The 20,387-nt window shown below is 44.8% G+C and overlaps 1 protein-coding gene across 2 annotated transcripts in view; it reads right to left on the reverse strand.

Annotated features, from left to right (window-relative positions):
• The window catches only part of itpr2 (inositol 1,4,5-trisphosphate receptor, type 2), a 251,473-nt gene that overhangs the window by 106,839 nt on the left and 124,247 nt on the right, over positions 1-20,387 (reverse strand). For both annotated transcript variants that reach the window (XM_069908886.1, XM_069908885.1), the window contains exons 20-26: positions 17,025-17,169; positions 16,669-16,819; positions 14,948-15,150; positions 10,727-10,844; positions 4,955-5,006; positions 2,376-2,541; positions 998-1,165 (exon numbers count right to left, since the gene is read on the reverse strand). In XM_069908886.1, coding sequence (XP_069764987.1) covers positions 998-1,165; positions 2,376-2,541; positions 4,955-5,006; positions 10,727-10,844; positions 14,948-15,150; positions 16,669-16,819; positions 17,025-17,169 — 1,003 coding nt within the window. The remainder of the gene's footprint in view (positions 1-997; positions 1,166-2,375; positions 2,542-4,954; positions 5,007-10,726; positions 10,845-14,947; positions 15,151-16,668; positions 16,820-17,024; positions 17,170-20,387) is intronic.

Consider the following 20,387-nt stretch of genomic DNA (forward strand, 5'->3'; position numbering starts at 1 on the left):
AGGGCAGTGAGAGGGTGAAATGGTGAGGCGGGCTCCATTTCGAATTTCAGAAAAATCTGGACGGGTGCGTGGATGGGAGGTAGGTGGGATGAGGAATAATAATTTGGGCCAGGCTCAATGGGCTGAAGGGCCTGTTTCCGTGCTCGAGTGTTCTGTGGTTCTATGTCTTATGACCCATGCACAGAAGTCCAGCACTGAGGCAGATTCCAGCATTGACAGTTGTCATGCTTACTCTGAGCTCAACGAGCACCACATTAGCAGTCTTCTTGTTCCAAGCCGTATTTAAAGTGTAACACTTAAAAATACAGCAGATTCATGCATTTTGTCACAGTACCACACAGAACACTCCTTTAACGTGCAAGATTTGGAAAAGATCAGCTTTACATCCATTTTTTCCCCACATTTTCCATGACTGAGTAGTCCAAGAGTTTGCGAAGTGGTGAGCGCCATGCTGTTACAGCGCCAGCAATCGGGACCAGGGCGCAAATCTCGCGCTGTCTGTAAGGAGTTTGTACGTTCTCTGCGTGGGTTTTCCCTGGGGGCTCCAGTTTCCTCTCACCTTTGGAAATGTACTGGGGGGGGGTCATAGGTTAAATGGGTGTAATTGGGCAGCACGGACTCGTGGGCCGAAATGGCTTGTTACTGTGCTGCGAGTCTAAATTAAAAATAAATTTAAAGGGGATGTTACATGATACCAGCCCTCGGTGTTGAGCGGCAGAAGGTCTCCACACCAGAGGTCTTTCCCTGCAACAGCTAGCCCAAGTTTCCCTCTGATAACTTTATTTGAAAGCAAAGTGGAGGGCGAGGAGGGGCAATATCCCATTACAGTAATTCAACGAGGACATGTAGATTGTAGATTTAGGATGGAGATGAGGAGAAACTGACTCGTGCTCCTGTTTCTGATGTTCTTTAAACTTTGGAGCAGTTCCAATGATTTCTGACTCTGGGTGGACCAGCTCTGATGGATGGAGACTCCAGACCTGCACTGCCAACAAACCTCAGTCTTAACATCATCTTCCCCTTCAGTTTGGTTCTCACTGCTCCCGTAGTTTCCTTTCTTTTCCACCCAGAGCTCAGATTTTTCCACCGTTAGGCGTAACAAATCCAGGTCAGCTTTGATCTGCTTGTAGTTGTCCACATCTTGAGAGGAAACAAGTAACTGAACCTGAGACAGAAGAGGAGACGCTGTGAATTCCGGTTAAAATGGGGTCACAGATCACATCCCGTTTATGTGTCATATAAAAGAACAAACCTGTGGTTGTGAGAGACTCCAGCTCTGGAATGGACCCCCCCCAAAATCTTTCCGACGGAGACACCCCCCCCCCCCCCCGAAACTCCAGCTTCCAACAGCTGCAACAAGTCATGGGGTACAAATATCCTTCATGCCAGAAGTCCAGAAGTCATGCCCTGGTTCCAAAGTTGAGATTCCAGGGCCAAAGCTTTGTCTTTTAGCCTCTTTCTCCTACAATCGGAAGGCTCAGTGAGGGTAATGGGTGCTGACAGTGGGGGTAATGGGTGCAGACTGAGTGGGGGGAGTGGGTGTAGATAGTGGGTGTAATGGGTGCAAACTGAGTGGGCTAATGGGTGCAGACTGAGTTGGGGTAATGGGTGCCAACAGTGGGGTAATGGGTTAAGGCTGAGTGGGGGTAATGGGTGTAAAGCTGAGTGGTGGTAATGGGTGCAGACATAGTGGGGCAAAGGGTGCAGAGTAAGTGGGGGTAATGGGGGAAGACTGAGTGGGGGTAATGGGGGAAGACTGAGTGGAGGTAATGAGTGCAGATTGAAGGGGACAATGGGAGCAGACAGTAGGATATTGGGTGTAGACTGAGTGGGGGTAATGGGTGTAGACTGAGTGGGGTAATGGAGTAGACTGAGTGGGGTAAAGGGTGCAGACTGAGTGGGGGCAATGGATGCAGACTGAGTGAAGTAATGGGTGGAAACTGAGCAAGGTAATGGGTGCAGATCATGGGGTAATGGGTGTGGACTGGGGTAATGGGTGCAGACTCAGTCAACAGGTATGGGCGAAGGACAATTGGTGAGGTTTTGGGTGGTGTCAATGGTGGTGGCTCAGAGGGTCCAATTGGATGGTCTCAGAAAGTCAATGCATGTGAGCATGGAGGGTTAATTGGTATGAATAAGGTAGATGGGTACATCCTTGGGTCCATCAATAGATGGTGGCTCGGTTGGTCAATGGGTATATTTTTGGAGGGTTCAATTGATGCAGCATTTGATAGGGGCTTGGGGAGTGGAGGGGTCAATGGGTGGTGGCTTGAGTGGTCAATAAATAGGGTCTTGGCAGGATAACAGACCACTTTACATGCGTCACAACTTGATGACAAAAAACAAAGAGAACTTTGGGCTGTCAGAATTAGTACCTGCTTGAAAGCCTGGAGGAGCTCTGCTCTTTGGCTGAAATGCTTGAAAAGCAACTGCAAGGCACCGGAGACCAACGGGGGATAGTCATGCATGATCAGGTGAATGAGAACCCGCAGGAACGTCCGCCCCCCTTCGTCATCGAGCTCCACCGGATTCCTCTCTTCGCTGCAGAAGAAACATAGCAAGTCACAAGTCAATAAGTGAAGGAATGACAGAGAAACACAAAAGCCGGAGACGCTGGGATCTTGAGTAGGCAAAGGATTGCAGGAGGGATTCAACGGGTCACACACCATCCGTGGGCAGAAATGGTCAATCAGAGTACATTTTTCTAAAAGTTAAGCTGGCTCGAATCTACCCAGATATCAACCCATTGTGTGACAAATGAAAAGGTTTGAAGCCTCTTTGTTCTGGTTTTGTCCCAATTTGGAAGAATATTGGACAAATACTTTCAGAACATTTTTGGCCATTTTTGGGATCGATCTGGAACCATGTCCGTTGATTGCAATGTTTGGCTTATCCAGAGATGTCAATGTATATTTAATGTCTAATCAAAAACAGGTCTTAGCGTTTTCTACATTACTGGCTAGAAGAGGAATATTACTTAAATGGAAAGAGGACTTTCCACCCACCCACAAACAATGGTAACTGGATAGTATGTCCTTTCTAAGTTTGGGAAAAAAATCAGACATGATGTTAGAAAGATTAAGATCTCTTTCGATAAGACTTGGGCTCCATTGATAGGTTGCTTTCGTAAATGGAATGATCAAGGTAAGGGGATGCAGTAAATGGGCACGTTTTGTCAGATCTCTGGAGGCCGATGCTCGATTTCATGTCTGTTTGAAAACCAATTTCAACCCTGGTTGGTGGATGGGGTCAGATCTTTACAATCAATCAACCTTTTTTTCCTTTTTCCTTTCCTTTTTTTACTATTTACCATATGTTTAGATTCCATGCATTATTATTTGCATATATTTATTATATTGAATTTATATGGACATAATCTATGGTTGTATGATAAAACTCAATAAAAATAATTTTACAAGAACAAAATGGTCCATTCATGTTTCAGGAGTGGTGCTGTTTGACCTGATGAGTTCCTCCAGCAAATCCTGGTATGCTCAAGGCAGCAAATGAGCTTGGTTTGCAATGGTCAACTCATTGAGGCCAAGTTTGGAGCTTTATATACAGTTTTGGTCATCTAACTGCAGGAGAAAATTCAGAGAAGATTTACAGGAAAGTTGCCAGGTCTTGAGGAGTTGAGTTACAGAAAACAGTTAGGACTCTACTCTCTGGAATGTTGGCAAATGAGGGGTATTCAAAATGATCAGGGATGCACGCAGGCTTTTTCCACTAAGGTTGGGTGAGACAAGAATGAGGGGACATGGGTTAAGGGTGAAAAGGGTAAATAATTAAAAGGAACATAAGGGGAAACTTCTTCGTGCAGAGGGTGGGGAGAGTGTGGAACAAACTGCGAGCTAATTTTGACGCTTAAGAAAAAGTACATTTATGGGTGGGGATGGAGGGCTGTGACCTGGTGTCAGTCAATGGTAAAAGGCAGAATAACAGTTTGGCACAGACTAAATGGGTGGAAGGACCTGGTTTTGTCTGGTATGTTCTATGGTTCTAAGTACTTTCTCAGAGGTACAGTCATGGTCACTATGTTAGAGAGAGCACCGCCAAAGGTAAGATGAGAAGATAATGATGGACATGAGTTTCCTGTCAGAGCATAAGTACCACGTACAGATGCAGTGAAATTCCTGCTTGCTGAAACTACACAGGTACATAAATGCACTATCCACTACAATAAACTTTAAAGGAAAAATTAACAATAAACACGAAAGCTTGGATAAATATTACCAAGTTGCAGTTCATACAAAAAATATGCTGTTTCAATAAGAAAGAAGTTATCAAAAGTGGGAGCCTTCAGGATTGAGGAGAAATATGAGTTAAGAGTCGGCCATCCGGTTCGTCGAGTCCGCTCTGCCATCTGTGGACTCGGCTCCATCGACCTGCCTTTCCCCTGTAATCCTTAATTTCCCCCAACTGTGTGTGTATGTTGCGTTTGGTGTGGGCAATCAAGTCTCTCCATCCATCACAGCCTCTGACCCTCTGAATTGTAATCGTTGCCTCCTGTCTCTAACCACGATGTAAATACATTGATCATTTTCATTCTCTGTCTGCCTCTCCTTCTTCTTCCTTCCACCGTTCCAGTTGTAACTGAATGTTCTAATGCATCTCTTTGCATGATGTGTCCAAAGAATTTTGATTGCTGTTTTCTGATTCCTTTAAGTAATATATGCTTTGTTTTTGTTCTTTGTAAAACTTCTTCATTCATTATCCTGTCCGTATATGAAATGCACAGCATTCCTCTGAGAAGCCACATCTCTGCTGCATTGATTCTTTTTTCCACTGTATTTGTGATGGTCCACGACTTGTAGCCGTACATCAATATATAAATGTGGCAATAAATTCCCATCTCCTCTCAGACTCACTGCACCAACACCACAGCCAAAAACTACCCCAAATGGCCTTTTGGAAACAAAAGCCAAATTATAATCATGGAGGAGAGGATCCTTACCTTCCTGCAAACATCGTCTCTGCCTGTTCTCCGATGGCCTCCAGGTCTGGTGCTGAACAAAAACAAAGTGTGGTGTTAGAGCTATCGGCTGTGATAACATTGAACTCATCAAGTTCAAGTTCAAACAGGCAAAGAATTGCTGAAGGAACTCAGCAGGTCAGATAGTATCAATGAGTTGAAATGGTCAGTATAACAAACTTATACATGCAACATCATCTATTTTATCTTCATCCTGATAGAGGGGGCAGACCAGAAACGTTTATCACAGCCAATTTCAAGTTTCATACACCCAGGTGCAGTGAGAAAGTTGTTTTGCGAGTAGTTCAGCTAGACAGTTGCTACCTAATTCAGCAAGTAAAACACAGTATGTGAGTGAAAAGTTACCGAGGGAGATGAGTTGGTACAGAGCAAAGGCAATGTAGTTTGACTAAAATGAGGTTTGTTCAGGAGCCGGATTAATGGAGGGAGAGCAACTCCCACGCCTGCCAGCTATTTCTGAGGGCAAAAACATCAAATGAACTAAAGTCCACAAAGGGCCATTTTACTTTCATACAAAAGATGCAGCATTCGTTCTTTGCCCGTTTCCCTCTTTCCCAATTAAAATGAGCAGATAAACCTCATGCTCACGTGCCTAAATCCCAATCCCCACCCATTTTTTTCCCTGATTCTGGACCACGGCCAAGCTCATTAGATTTTTACACACAATTTATGCATATGGTGATTAACTTTCCCATTAAAAAGGATTTTCACCTTCAATGACCTTGTAACACATGCAGCCATACACAGGCAGGCATATAAACATGGATGTGTGCACATACACACACGTACAGATGTACATATATATGCACACACACGAACAAACGCATAATCCCAATTGTGAAATTCTTAGAAGTAAAATAGTTTAAGAATTCTTTAACACAGTAATCTATCTGTGTTTGTGTGCAACTTCATGCTCCCAGGTTCCACCTCAAACATAAAGTGTGCCAATCAGAATGGACACAGCAGTCCAACTGGGCTCAGAAAATCTGCCCTGCAGAGATATCGATCTCAGTACCCCACTGCGGGTGTCTTGCTCTCTGATTCCCCATCGATCTTCCACCGTCTCAACCCTGCAGGTATGCGATGGAATACTTCCCACCTTCCTGAACGAGTACAACTGCGGTAACACAAAAAGCTCAACGCTATCCAGTACAAAGCACCCCAATCACAATCCTGGACACTTGTTCAGTGAGCTCCCACTGTGCCCATAGCATGCACTAACTTCAAGAAGGATTGCAGTAACCTCCCAATGCTCCAATGCCAGCAGGTCCCAAACCTGCATTGTCCACCACCGACAATATGATAGTTGGGGGTTCACAAGAACATTCTGGACTCACTGGAGTTTAGAAAGATGAGGGCGAATCTCATTGAAAACTGCTGAATATAGAAAGGATGGATGGAGTGGACGCGGAGAAGATGTTTGCAATAGTGGAGGAGTTTAAGACACGAGGTGTAACACCCAGTTAGTTTAAAAAGCCGATAGGATTCTGGGCTTCATTAACAGGGGGATTGTGTACAAGAGAACAGAACCCATGTTGCAGCTTTATAAGTCTCTGGTGAGACCACACTTGGAGCATTGTGACCCGTTCTGGTCACCTGATTACAGGAAAGATGTGGAAGCTGGAGTGGGGTGCAAAGGAGATTTACCAGGATGTGGCCTAGATTGGAGGGCATGTCCAAGGTTGGCAAAGCTTGGACTTTTCTCTTTGGAACGTAGAAGGATGAGAAGGGACGATCGAGGTCTACAAAATTATGAGAGGCATAGATAGGTTGGACAGCCAATATCCGTTTCCTCAGGTGGGAATAACAACCACTAGAGGACATGTGCATAAGATTATGGGAGGGAGGTTTAGGGGAGACATCAGGGGTAAGTTTTTTTTACAGAGTTGTTGAGGCCTGGAATGCCTTGCCAGGAGTGGTGGTAGAAGCTGAAACATTAGAGGTCTTTAAAAAATGGTAAGTAGAGGGTTACAGGGTAGAGAGAGCTTAGCACTTTTATATCTTTTGACACAACATGGAGGACCGAAGGGCCTGTACAGGGATGTAATGTTATAAAGTTTAATGTAATGTTTTAATGAGGACACAGCCTCAGAATGAAAGGTCCCTTCTGGAGGCTGTCACTGGGTAGTAAGGACACCAAAGGTCACGGGAAGCAGGCAGGAAAATGGGATTGAGAGGATAAATACAACTGCCATGATTTGAATGGCGAGCAAACTTAATGGCCAAATGGCCTAATTTTGCTCCGAAGCCTTGTGGTCCAATATCACTCTTCCAAACCCCCAAAATCATTGCCAACCTGACTTGCAAAAATAAGTCCATCACTGAGCAATGAGTACACATGGCTTAGAAAAGTGGGCTGAAAAATGGCAGATGGAATTTAATGCTGATAAGTGTGAGGTGCTTCATTTTGGTAAGAAGAATCAGAACAGGACATACGTGGTAAATGGGAGAGCATTGATGAATACAGAAGAGCAGAAAGATTTAGGAGTAACGGTACATCGTTCCCTGAAGGTAGAAACTCACGTGAATAGGGTGGTGAAGAAGGCTTTTAGTATGCTGGCCTTTATCAATCATTGCATGGAATATAGGAGTTGGGAGGTGATGTTGAGACTGTATAAGACGTTGGTGCGGCCTAATTTGGAGTTCTGTGTGCAGTTCTGGTCGCCTAATTATAGGAAGGATATAAACAGAGTGGAGAGAGTGCAGAGAAGGTTTACCAGAATGTTACCTGGGTTTAAGCATCTAGAGTATAGGGAGAGATTGGACAGATTAGGTCTTTATTCTTTGGAGCGTAGAAGGTTGAGAGGGGATTTGATAGAAGTATTTAAGATTATGAAAGGGATAGACAGAGTGGATGTGGATAGACTATTTCCGTTAAGAGGAGGAAAGATTAAAACAAGAGGACATGAGTTAAGAATTAAGGGGCAGAGGTTTAGAGGTAACATGAGGGGGAACTTCTTTACTCAGAGAATGGTAGACGTGTGGAATGAGCTTCCGGGAGAAATAGTGGCGGCGGAGTCAATTGTATTATTTAAGAAAAGGTTGGACAGGTATATGGATGAGAAGAAGATGGAGGGTTATGGGCATTGTGCAGGGAGGTGGGACTAGAGAGGGGTGTTTGGTTCGGTGCGGACTAGAAGGGCCTAATGGCCTGTTTCCGTGCTGTAAATTGTTATCTTATGTTATTTACAAATGCCCACTTCAGGGGTGAAGGGGGACTGGGACGGGACAGTAGGAAGAGGCCGATCCAGGTTGTTATTCAGCCTAACAGTTGAGAACCTTGAATTCCTTCCCCTCTTGTTTCACTTCCCAGCTCAGCAGGATCATTGGAAATGGGAGTCTCCCCAATCCTGCTTGTAGCTCAAACATGGTCACCAGTCAATCCCACAAACAGTGAAAGAAGTTAAGGGAAAAAACAAGAAGAAAGAGAAAGAAAAATAAAAGAGAATGTGGAGGAAAGGAGAAACAGAGAGAAAGGAAGAGTCAAAACGAAGGAGATGATTGTGGAAGAAGTCAGGGGAACATGGCCCAGTCCTCATCAAGGCCTCAGTAGTGGAGAGGGTGAAGAACTTCATATTCCTAGGTGTCAACATCTCTGAGGATCTACCCTGGAACCTCCTTGGTGAAGCAATCACAAAGAAGACTCGCCAGCGGCTATACTTTGTAAGGTGTCTGAGGAGATTCGGTATGTCACCGAAGACTCTCGTAAACCTTTACAGGTGTATCGTGGAGAGCATTCTGGCTGGTTGCATCACTGCCTGGTATGGAGGTGCCAACTCTCAGGACAAGAATAAACTCCAGAGGGTTGTTAACTCGGCCTACGACATTACAGGCACCAGACTTCACCTCATCGAGGACATCGACATGAGGCAGTGTCTTAAAAAAGCAGCCTCAATCCTCATAGACCCCCACCACCCAGGCCACACCATCTTCACTCTGCTACCATCGGGAAAAAAGGTACAGGAGCCTAAAGACGAGCACTCAATGGCACAGGGACAGTTCGTCCCCACGGCCATCAGATTCCTGAATAATCAATGAACCAAAGATATTGCCTTACTTTTCGTGCTCTACTATTTTTAAAATATATATTAGTGTTTGTAAGATGGTTCATAATACGAATGTTTGTCCCTAATGATGCTGCGCAAAACACTGAATTTCCTGTCTTGTTCGTGGCAATGAATTCCGATTCTGGAAATACCACTTTTCTCTATCACAAAGAGTGGGAATGATGGAAGTTCCCTCTCTGCCAGAGATACAGTTGTATCCTTGTGAGACTGTCCCAGAATGCCAACTCGGTCAGCATGGATGAGTTGGGCAGAAAGGCCTGTCTCAGATAAGCAGCCAACATATTAGAAGACTTATTCCTTCCTGGCCACTTTCACTTCACCCCCCCCCTCCCCCCCCCCCCCCACTTCCCATTGGGAAGTAGATTCACATGCTTGAGATCACGCAGCACCAGGTTTAAGGACGGTTTCTTTCCCACCGTTACCAGACTCCTGAATGAACCTCGCACTAGTGAAATTATGCGGCCTTTGGTCTGTTTGAACTGATCTCTCTCTCTCCCTGTATCCCTGCACTCTGTATTTTTTTAAAATTGCTATTCGATGACTACCTGAATTCCACACAAAACAAACTTTCTCGCTGTACCTTGTTACATGTGGCAATAAACTTGAACCAGACTGTGATCACAGTTCTGACGCTAGACATTGAACCGCCCAGATTCTGTATTTCCAGTACTTCTGACTTTGAGAAAGAGAGACCTCGTGCCATTGATTGTCAAAGGAAGGTCCTTAGAACCACATGGACCAACAATGCAGGCAAATGGGACTGTCCCAGAATGCCAACTCGGTCAGCATGGATGAGTTGGGCAGAAAGGCCTGTTATGTGCTCTACAACTCTATAAAAAAGAGCATAGACAAACATTCCCCACACCTCACGCACAAAGGAGATTGCAGAGGTTTGTTACGACATTGGAAATCCTGGCAAACTTCTACAGCTGTGTAGTGGAAAGTGCTGCATCACGGTCTGGTACGGGAACAAAACCACCCCTGAGTGTAAAGCCGTCGGAAGGGTAGTGGACGCAGCTCAAGGCATCACAGGCAAAATCCTCCCCACTACTGAGTACATCTACAGGGAAGGCAGCAGCAATCAGCAAAGACCCTCACCACCCAGCACACGTTCTGTTCTCACTGCTGCCATCAGGAAAGAGGTATCGGTGCCACAAGACGTGCCCCCACCAGGATCAGGAACAGCTGCCACCCCTCCAACCACCAGACTCCTTGACACAAGACTTACTTAAGGACTCTTACTTGTGCACTTCATTGATTTTCTTTTGTTCTCTCTGTATTGCACAGTCAGTTTGTTTATATTCGTTATCTGTTTACAGTTCTTTTATATGTTTACATAAGCTGTGTACAGTTTATTTTTTGCACCACCCATGAGTAGTAGTCTGCAGGAAAAAGGAATCTCAGGGTGGTGTGCGATGTCACGTACGCACTCTGACAACAAATCGGAAATCAAGCAACCAGCACACTTTGTACAACTTAGCACACTCACAAGGCACCTCCACCACTGCTTCAACGCTTACATTCATTCCAAGCTTGGCCTTTGGCCATAAATCAACCTCTCCATTCACTGACAGGCTTCCTAATTGACAAGGATAAGGGAGAAGCTGCTGGGACTCCTCCTCTACCACAAAGACATGAAGCAGAGCTCACGAGGTTTTCCACTCACCTGCCACCTCTGGTGATAAGCCTGCCACTGAGTCCGAAGAGTTGCTCTCTCCAAACTCTTTCTTGTAGATTGACAGGATGTAGGAGATACGGTAATCCAGTCTGACACTGAGAATGAACTGAAAGGCAAGTGCTTCTTTTAATAATTTTGGGATGGCACGGTTAGCACCACACTGTTACAGCTCCAGCCACCGGGCTTCGAATCCCACACTGCCTGTAAGGAGTTTGGACGCTCTCTCCATGTCTGAGTGGGCTTCTTCCGGGTGCTCAGATTTCCTCCCACCCTTCAAAACACTCCGGGTGGGGGGGGGGTTCTAGGTCATTTGGGTGTAATTGGACGGTACGAGCTTGAGGGCTGAAAGGCCCTGTTACCATGCTGTATGTCTAAATTTAAAATTTAAATATTCACAGGTGTTGAGGCCAGTAAAAGTGTGAACAAGGTAGATCTTCAGGTCAATTTTGAAAAGTAGACCGGATATGTTCAGATCTACTTGTAAACATCAAATCTTCCCACTGACATGTTATGGCAGCATCTAGAACAATACAGCATAGCGTGCACCCTTTGGCCCACAATGCTCTGCCCAACCTATATTTGTTTTGAGACATACAGTCCCTTCCGGCCCACACTACCCAATTACACCCATGTCACCAAATAACCTACCGACCCCATACATCTTTGGAATCTGGGCTGACGCCGGAGCGTCCAGGCAAAACCCACATGGACACAGGAGAACACACAAACTCTACCGACAGCGATAGATTTGAATCCGAGTCCCTAGCTCTATAATAGTGTTGTGTTTACTGTTGTATAAACCTGTTCCGTTGCAACCTAACCCTTCCCGACCTCACAGCCATAACTCTCTTATATCCATAAGCATATCTGAGAGTCTTTTAAATGTCCCTATTGCACCAGCCTCCACCACCACCCCCAGCTATGCATTCCAGGCACCCACCACTCTATGTGTAAAAAATGTATCTCTGACATCTCCTCTAAACTCTCCCCACTCATCGTACACGGATACCCTCTGGTATTTGCTATCGTCACCCCAGGGAAATGACACTGGCTGACCACCCTATCATAATCTTATGCACCTCTAGTAAGTCATCTCTTATCCTCTGTCACTCAAGTTGATCTCCCAAAGCTTTCCCCCACTGTGTTTTTTCTCAAATGTGAATCACTCCTTTGCAACCATTTGTATTTATTCCCTCATTAAAATGTCCAGATGTGCACAAATGAAGTGTTGGGAGCCAAAGCAGAACCGTTTATCAATCTTAGAAGAGGGGAACCAAGGGAGAGAGTTTATGGGTCATTGGAAAGAGATGGTGGGGTGTGGCGAGATTCGAGGTGGGCGGTGGGGAGCTCCACAGGCAGTGAAGGAAGGCACGGTCAATGAGGAAGATTGAGGACCAGCAAGAGACCAGAATCAGTAGGGCCCAAGGTCATTGGAAGGATAGAATTTAGGGGAGATCTGAACAAGATGGGGTGAGTTTTAATATTCAAAATAACTCCTGCCTGCCCTCTCCTTGGAGGGGGCGTGGGGGGGGGGTGGAATCTATCCATCTTAATTAGGTTGAGTCACGAAAATTTAAAGACCTGGAGGCCGGCGGTGGGGCCCCGACGAATCCTACAATTTCTGTCTTTTCGCTGAGTTTGTTCTTACTTTCTCATAAGAATTTTTTTTAATATGCTAGTATTTTTGTTTTATTTTTTGGTCCTTATGTCCCTAATATGTCAGAAAGGTGAAGGGACACTGGAGAATGCTGCAGGAAAGGGCTAATTTATTGTTGCTGTCTCTTTTTTCAGGGTAATTGTCTATTTAATTTTGGGATAAGGGAGGGGGGATGAGGTGGGGGGGGAATTGGACTTAATGGTGAAACTTGAGTATAACTGGAAAATGTAGTGTGTTTTTATTATTATGGATCGTTGACACTGAGTTTGAAAAATTATAAACAGAATATTCGAGAAAAAAATTGTGAATGACTGAGTCAGGGGCTGATATATTTACAACGTTGATGCAGGGAGAGGAAATGCAAGTTAGGATATAGCAAGTGTTTTACAAACTGTAAATCAATAACCAAGGAACACATGCTTGTTTCTACAGTGCCTCCAGAGTCTGAGGAAATTGGTCACATTGTTGGGCATTCCATCAAGCTTCTACACGTGCAGTGTGCACTGACTGGTGGCATCACAGTCTGGCTCAGTAATTCAAGTGCCCAGGAATAGGGAAAGCCATCCACTGCAGGCATCGAGAAGATGGCCAACTTCATAAAAGACCCCCAACCACTTCACACTGTTCACAACCTCTTCGCGCTGCTTCCTTCGGGCAGAGTGTACAGAAGCCTGAAGACCAGCACCTCTAGGTTCAAGAGCAGTTTCTTTCCAACAGCTATCAGGTTCTTGAACGTCCCCTTGATACACTAGTCAGGGAGTGCTCCAACTCTACAAGCAGACTCTTTGAACCTGTGCAATCACTTTTTTAGGATTAGTGTGAATGTTTATTATCTATCTAACTTACGTATTTATTGTCTCTTAATTTAAGTAAGACTACTGTCATCTTTTCACAAATACCTGTCCAGCTGCAGCAAGTAGAAATACCTGTGAATATGTTCATTGTACAATGTGTATGACATTAAACTCATTATCACCATCACACAAAGTTGTGTTAACTTGTCTCTGACCCTGTGCTGTAGATGCAACATTCTTAGGAGGTAACATGCATGCAAACGTCTCATGTGCCAGTGGGAAGTGTATAGAGGTGTTTGGGAGATAAATTGGGAAAGGTGTGTTAGAGCAGGTCACACACAAACACTTTAAAACACAGAATTTTTGCATGAGCTTTTGCAAGAGCTGCTCAGAGACTCATGATGGACTGTTATTTACAGAGGTCAACATATGTAACCACAGGAGGTAGCAGCTCTGACTGGAAAAGACCATTTACTGTCTGGAGGGTCATGTGATCTTTGCAGGCAGAGAGCAGTGAAAAATTGAGGAGAAACAGAGAGGAACTCTGGGGTGACCTGAAAGAAAGAGGTTATCAGTTTTGTCAGCAAGACACCGGAGTGGCTGATTAAGTGTGGATGTCCTGGATCGAGAAAAACTCTCAAACTGAAAACTAACAACAACCCTCCTGAGTGGTAACCATTTACCTGTTAAGCACCAAAGCCTGGTGAACTTTATTAAAGTTAACATCTATGCACAGTACAAGAAATGCCTGCAACCACTGAGATTGGACTGGGAACCAAAGAACTTTTCTAAACTTATATACACATTACACACACATGCGCTTAGAATTAGAAGGGGGGTTAAGTGAGTCAATAGAGATGTTAGTTTAATTCTATTTTCATGTTCAAAGATAATTAAAAGCAACTTTTGTTTAAGTAACCCTTTGTCGTGGTGCATATCTATTGCCGCTGGGTTTTAGGGTCCTCTGGTCTCGTAACAGAAGGTTCCAAGCCAAAAGGTCACCAATAAATCCAAGAAGAAACTGGTTGGGTGGGAATAATCCTGATGCACATTCATGGAAATACATTGTGTACTTGCCAAGAAAGGAGAGGGAGATGTTAACAGGCTGGTGAAAAGATCAGGAAGGAAGCTTCTGAAGCCCAGAACCTGGAGTGGAGTGCTTTTGCCAACTGGCCAACATGTCTGCTGAAAATGCCTCTGCCATTCCAGGAAGTACTCCGTTTCTTTAAGAGTGGCAATTACTCACTGATGTACACCAAACTGCCTTTGTAGGACTTGATCTCGTGGAATTGGGAGCAGGAGCAGGTCCATCAGCTCCTTCAGCCAACTGCATCATGCAACAACATTGTCTCCATTCTGACTGTAACCACAACTCTGAAGTCCCACTAACTCTCATCCATTTGCTCATCAGCTGTCTATTCCCTTGGCCTTGAACGAAGTTAAAGACCCTGCTTCCACCCTCCCTTTTGGGAAGAGAGTTCCAAAGACCCTCAGAAAGAGATAAATGGGATCTCCTCTCTATCTTACATGGGTGGTCTCTTCCTCGAAAAGAAATAGACTGATCCCCGTCCTTGGTCTTTGCCAAGAGGAGCCATCCTTCCTGTTGGGAATCCTCAGGAGCAGGCCAGCTCAAGAATTCTGTCTGCTCCTTAACACATGGACATCAGGCGGTGCAAGAGGTCACGCATCCACATGCTTCCCCAGCTCGGCACTTTCAAGTGGGCTGGTCAAAATGTACCTTAATAGACAAAAACGCACCTGCAATATCTCAATTATCTTCAGCTTTGTGTCCATGACCATCACATCTTCATGTTCCGAGATTGGAGCTTGCTTCCCCTGCCCTTTTCGGGTCTGGGTCTCATACCCCTCTCCCAGAAGGCCAGGAAGGAAGGACCCACGGCTGAGAACCATCTGCGTCATCATCTCCCCCACTCCGTGGATTGTTCTGATCACATTGTTCCCTGGAAGATTAATGGCACGCAAAGGCTTTGTTTAAACCAGGGGAAGGTGACCTCCACCAACCTGTTACCAACACAGGCCCACCTTTACATTTACCTGGAGACAGGGATCTATGTCTGGAAACCCACTGGAAGCGTGAAGAAATTTCCCTGAGCCTGCTGGTGAACCAGTCAGGAGAGATAATCAGTTGAAACAGGGGCGAACGTACATTTGTAAGATTCAAAGCTTTTCTCTTCCAACACACTCAGTAGATACTATGTCCAATTGGAGCCCAGCTATGCAATGTAACGTGACACAGTAAAAAAGTCACAGACGCCCAGCTAGAGGAAGGATTGGAAAGAGGGGAGAAAAGGTTCTCAAGAATGTCCCAGGGATTGGAAGGCTTGAGTTACAAGGAGAGGCTGGGACCTAACAAGATTTACTAGGATGTTGCCGGGTCTTCAGGAGTTGAGTTACAGGGAAAGATTAAACAGGTTAGGACTTCATTCCTTGGAGTGTAGAAGAATGAGGGGAGATTTGATAGAGGTTTACGAAATTATGAGGGGAACAGAGTAAATGCGAGTAGGCTCTTTCCACTTAAATTAGGAGAAATAAATAGGAGAGGACATGGCTTCAGGGTGAAAGGTTTAGGGAGATCTTCTTCACTCAGAGAGTGGTGTGGATTCTGGAACAAGCTCCCATCTGACATGGTAAATGCAGGCTCACTCTTAAGTTTCAAGAATAAATTGGATTGATACATGGATGGGACTAGGTCAGTGGGACTAGCGGAATGATGTTTTGGCACAGACTAAAACGGCCAAATGGCCTGTTTTCAGTGCTGTTGTCTTCTATGGTTCTATGACCTTTCCCTAGAGCATCAGAGGTTGTGGGGGTGACATTATAGGGGTAAGTAAAATAATAAGAGGCGTAGATAAGGAGAATGATCGCCAGGGGGAGATCAGCACCCGCTGAGCTGAATACCGAACATCAGGAGAGCCAGATGTTGAAAGTAGATCACTGGAGTTTTAATAATGACCAAAATGATTTTAGTGATTGATGCTAAGGAAGATTACCACCCTTCTTCTGAAGAACATCATGGAGACTTCTATGTTTACACAAGAGGCCAGATTAATATATCAATTTAAAAGTGAACACCTCCGCTAGTTCAGCACCATCCTAATATTGCATCGGCCTCTCAGTCTGGGCTTAGATAAAAGGAAAATTTCCACAACACTATTTTAAACCAGTGCAAAAGCAAAGCTAAAAATAAATAGTGAGGTGGTTTCCCAAAAAAATTCAAACATTTTACACACTGAAGGTCCAACCAATTGGCTTCAGAAACATCTCAAAGTTCTCTTTCAGATCGAATGGACAGGCGGACGACATCAAAATCCCATCTGCAGGGCTAGCCATGAAATTTGCTACATAGAGGGACATCATTTCAAACTGACATATGTGGGGATACGGCTCAAACCCTTGACATGTTAATGCGAAGTATTAGCATATCCTGAGATGGAGAATGGGCTGCACCCTGAATTTACCTCCATCCTGAAACTTGCTCAGCTTTTCTAAGTAAGAGGATGTGGGACTCTGCACACAGTCGAGAATAGCCAGCAGCGTTCGAGTTAGCCTCAGGAGCTCGCTAAAGCTGTAGAATCCGAAGTATATTAAGTTCCGAGCCAAATTCACCACCTAAAACAAAAATCCAAAAGGATTCAGTCAGTTAACCAGCACTGGATAGCGTTAATGAAGGAAAATCAGCTGGGAAAAGAAGAGATTCTAATTGCAACGTGTTGGTCCCATTCCCCTTCAATGGGTTTCCAGATTTTATCAAGAATGGGGTGGCGGCAAATTTTCCGCGGATGTTGCCATTCTATCCCATGCTCTGTTCACGCACCTCGAATGTGAGCTTGATCTTTTCCTTGTCTCCGAAGGGAAAGGGCTGGGTAACCACATCCTTTAGGTATTCCTCCACAAAGTCCATTGTGAGGGCAAACTTGTTCTTCTTGTCATCACGGGACATGTCTGTGACTGAGTCGTACCTGTCCAAAGATCACATTCTTTACACGCGCTAAAACTGGCACCTGGCAAACCACAAGTTACATCCACTGTTGGCCAGAAAGGAATTCGAATGAGCTAAGGACAGTGGGAGCAGGGAAGCAAAATGACTTTGTTCCTTGCGCATGCTTGGAGGAATGAAGGCAGTCATTTTGTGAGACAGTGCTTACAGCCGCCATTTTGTGCCCTGGAGTAACTTGAAACCAGTTTTTGACTGCAATAATCAAATGTGCTGGAGAAACTCAGCAGGTCACACAGTATCCATCCACAGGAGGTAAAGGGAAGCCAATATTTCAGGCCTGAACAAAGGCCCAAATCATTGGTTACCCTTTATTTCCCATGTGTGGCCTGCTTTAGATTAGCCCCATTACTGATGGGGTTTGAAAGGGTCAGACTCGGGGTCAGAACAAAGAAACATGTGGCGAAGCAGCCACCAGGGTGATAAACCAATAAAACTTTGTCACCTTGGGTCAGAGCCAATGAAACCTGACACAGTTATGGCTAGGTGACTCTCGGCCCACGAAATCGAATCAGGGTGGAGGATTTTGGAGAAGGAGCAGCAGCTTCGTGGAAGTGACTTACCCCATGTCGGGAATGTGGAGATTTCAGTGGGACGCCTGGCCAGCAAAGCTTCTTATCCCAGGCATTACCTTTTCTATTATTTGACTGTTTTGTGGAGAGTCAGAGAAACCTCAGTGGGTGTGCAAACTAATACTTAGTTTTGTGCGACTTGTATGCTTGATGGAGTTGTTGTTAATTCTATCAATAAATGTATTTGTTAGATTAATGTAGATTTTTTTGCGTTTGCTTCCCCTGCCCTTTTCTGGTCTGGGTCTCATGCCCCTCTCCCAGAAGGCCAGGGAGGAAGGACCCACAGCTGAGAACCATCTGCGTCATCATCTCCCCCACTCCGTGGATTGTTGTGGAGGGTAGAAATGCAATAGTGCCATCACCTTATAGCACCAACATGTGCCAGCTATGTGGTCAAAACCTGAGTGACGGGTGCTCAGGGCCCACTGCCGATCAAGGATCGGCATTTAAAGAACATTTCACTCTAAAATATCCTACAAAGACAAGGTGGTAAATCTTGTGAAATGGTGCAAGAGTAACAACCTGTGTTTCAATGTAGACAAGATGAAGGAGACGATTGTGGTCTTCAGGAGGACCAGGAGCATCCACCCTCCACTACACATCAACAACTCTATAGTAGAAAGAGTGGAGAGCACCAAGTTCCTTGGAGTTCACTTAACTAGTGACCTATTGTGGACGCTCAACATCTCCTCACTTGTCAGGAAGGTGCAACAGTGACTGCACTTCCTGAGAAGACTGAAGTGGGTAATGCTACCAGCCACCATTTTGTCATCCTTCGATAGGAGCTCTACTGAGAGCGTCCTGCCCGGCTGCATCACCGTGTGATATGGTTGATACAGAGAAATGGACAAAAATCAAACCACAAGAGTGGCAGAGAGGATCACTGGAGTCTCCCTCCCCTCCATCAATGAGACCTACCAGGATCGTTGTCTGAAGAAGGCATGCAAAATCATTGAAGACCACCCAATCACACAACATTTTACAGCTGCTCCCATCAGGAAAGAGATCCAGGAGGATCAGAGCCAGCACCACCAGGCTGAGGAACAGCTTCTTCCCACGTGCAGTGAGAATGCTAAAAGACTAAGGAACTGCTCACACTAAACTATCCAAGACTTTCATATTCATGAAACAATATTTATTTATTTATATGTATCGATGGATATTTGTCCTGCATATGTGTTGTTTGTCTATATGCGTGTTATGTCTGGTTGTGTGTCTGCATGTTTTGAACTGAGGACCAGAGAACACTGTTTCATTGGGTCACACTTGTACAATCAGATGACAATAAACTTGACTTGATTCCCATTAATAATTGTAATAAATATTTTTGGACATTTTTAATAATCCTAATAAAATATCCAGAAAGTTTGAAAATATTCTTAATTTCTCAAATCTTAAAGTCTATTTGAGAAATTAGGAATATTTTCTTCAGAAAATGTATGATGCTGTAAATATATAGGTAAGGTGTTGGAAGCCACAATAAGCAGTAAGGCCATTCCGTCCACTACATTAATGCTGGTGTTTATTTTCCACAAGAGGTCACTCTCCATCTTCCTATTCCACAGCCCATTTTACCCATTCCCTTCTCTGGCACGGAACTAATGCTCCTGTGGAGGTCTCAAGGATCATCTTATCCTCTCCTGGGTCAGTAAGTGAAAACAGAGCTCTGCTGAGGACGTTATTTAATTTGTCTGTGTCCACAAGGTTCTTGTATCTTTTTGGACTTCTTATGCTTGCAGTTTCTTCATGGATACTACTGTATCTCAAACCTCTTCATTCTTTTAAGGAACATCCGTTAAGAGCCAACATAACAGAAAAATCTCCATGAGTGAGAGATAAAAGTATGCCTGGGTGATTTTAATTTAATTCAGAAATATAGCACAGTAACAGGTCCTTCCAGCCCATGAGCCTGTGCTACCCAAATCCAGCCTTATAACCATACATATAAAACCATATAACAAATACAGCATAGAAACAGGCCATTGTGACCAATTAACCTATTAATCCCCATACATGTCTGGAATGTGAGAGGAAACCAGAGCATCCAGACAGTCACAGGAGAGAGAACATACAAACTCCTTACGGACAGCACCGGATTCGAACCCTGGTTGCTGGCACCATTCTGCAACTCACTCATTTGGGATATGACCGGTGTTTATTGCCCATTCTAACCTCCCTTGAGAAATTGAGAGCAAGCTGCCTTCCTGAACGTCCGCTGTGCTCGCGCAGCGCTGTTGGAGAGGGAGTCCCAAAACCTGCATCCAGCACCAATGAAGGTGCGTGGATGCAGGTGTGTGACCTGAAGGGGAACCTGCAGATGTTTGTCCTTCCATGAATGTGAAGTCTCTGCTGTGGGGTGGGTGATGGAATTCACAGGTTTGGCAATGACTGGGTGAGAATCTACTGGATATTTTGTGGCTGCTCCAAACAGTAATGAGGATGGAGAATATAAACGACAGGAGAGATTGATGGGTTTCAAATTGCTCTGGAGGTCTTAGAGCTGCACTCATCCTGGCCCCCCCCTCACACTTCTGGGACGCACCTTGAAAATGATGAAAGACTTTGGATATCAGAAGGCGAGCCCTTCATCGCGGGATTCCCAGTCTCTCAC

Source organism: Narcine bancroftii, chromosome 13, assembly GCF_036971445.1.
Source record: "Narcine bancroftii isolate sNarBan1 chromosome 13, sNarBan1.hap1, whole genome shotgun sequence".
Lineage (NCBI taxonomy): Eukaryota > Metazoa > Chordata > Chondrichthyes > Torpediniformes > Narcinidae > Narcine > Narcine bancroftii.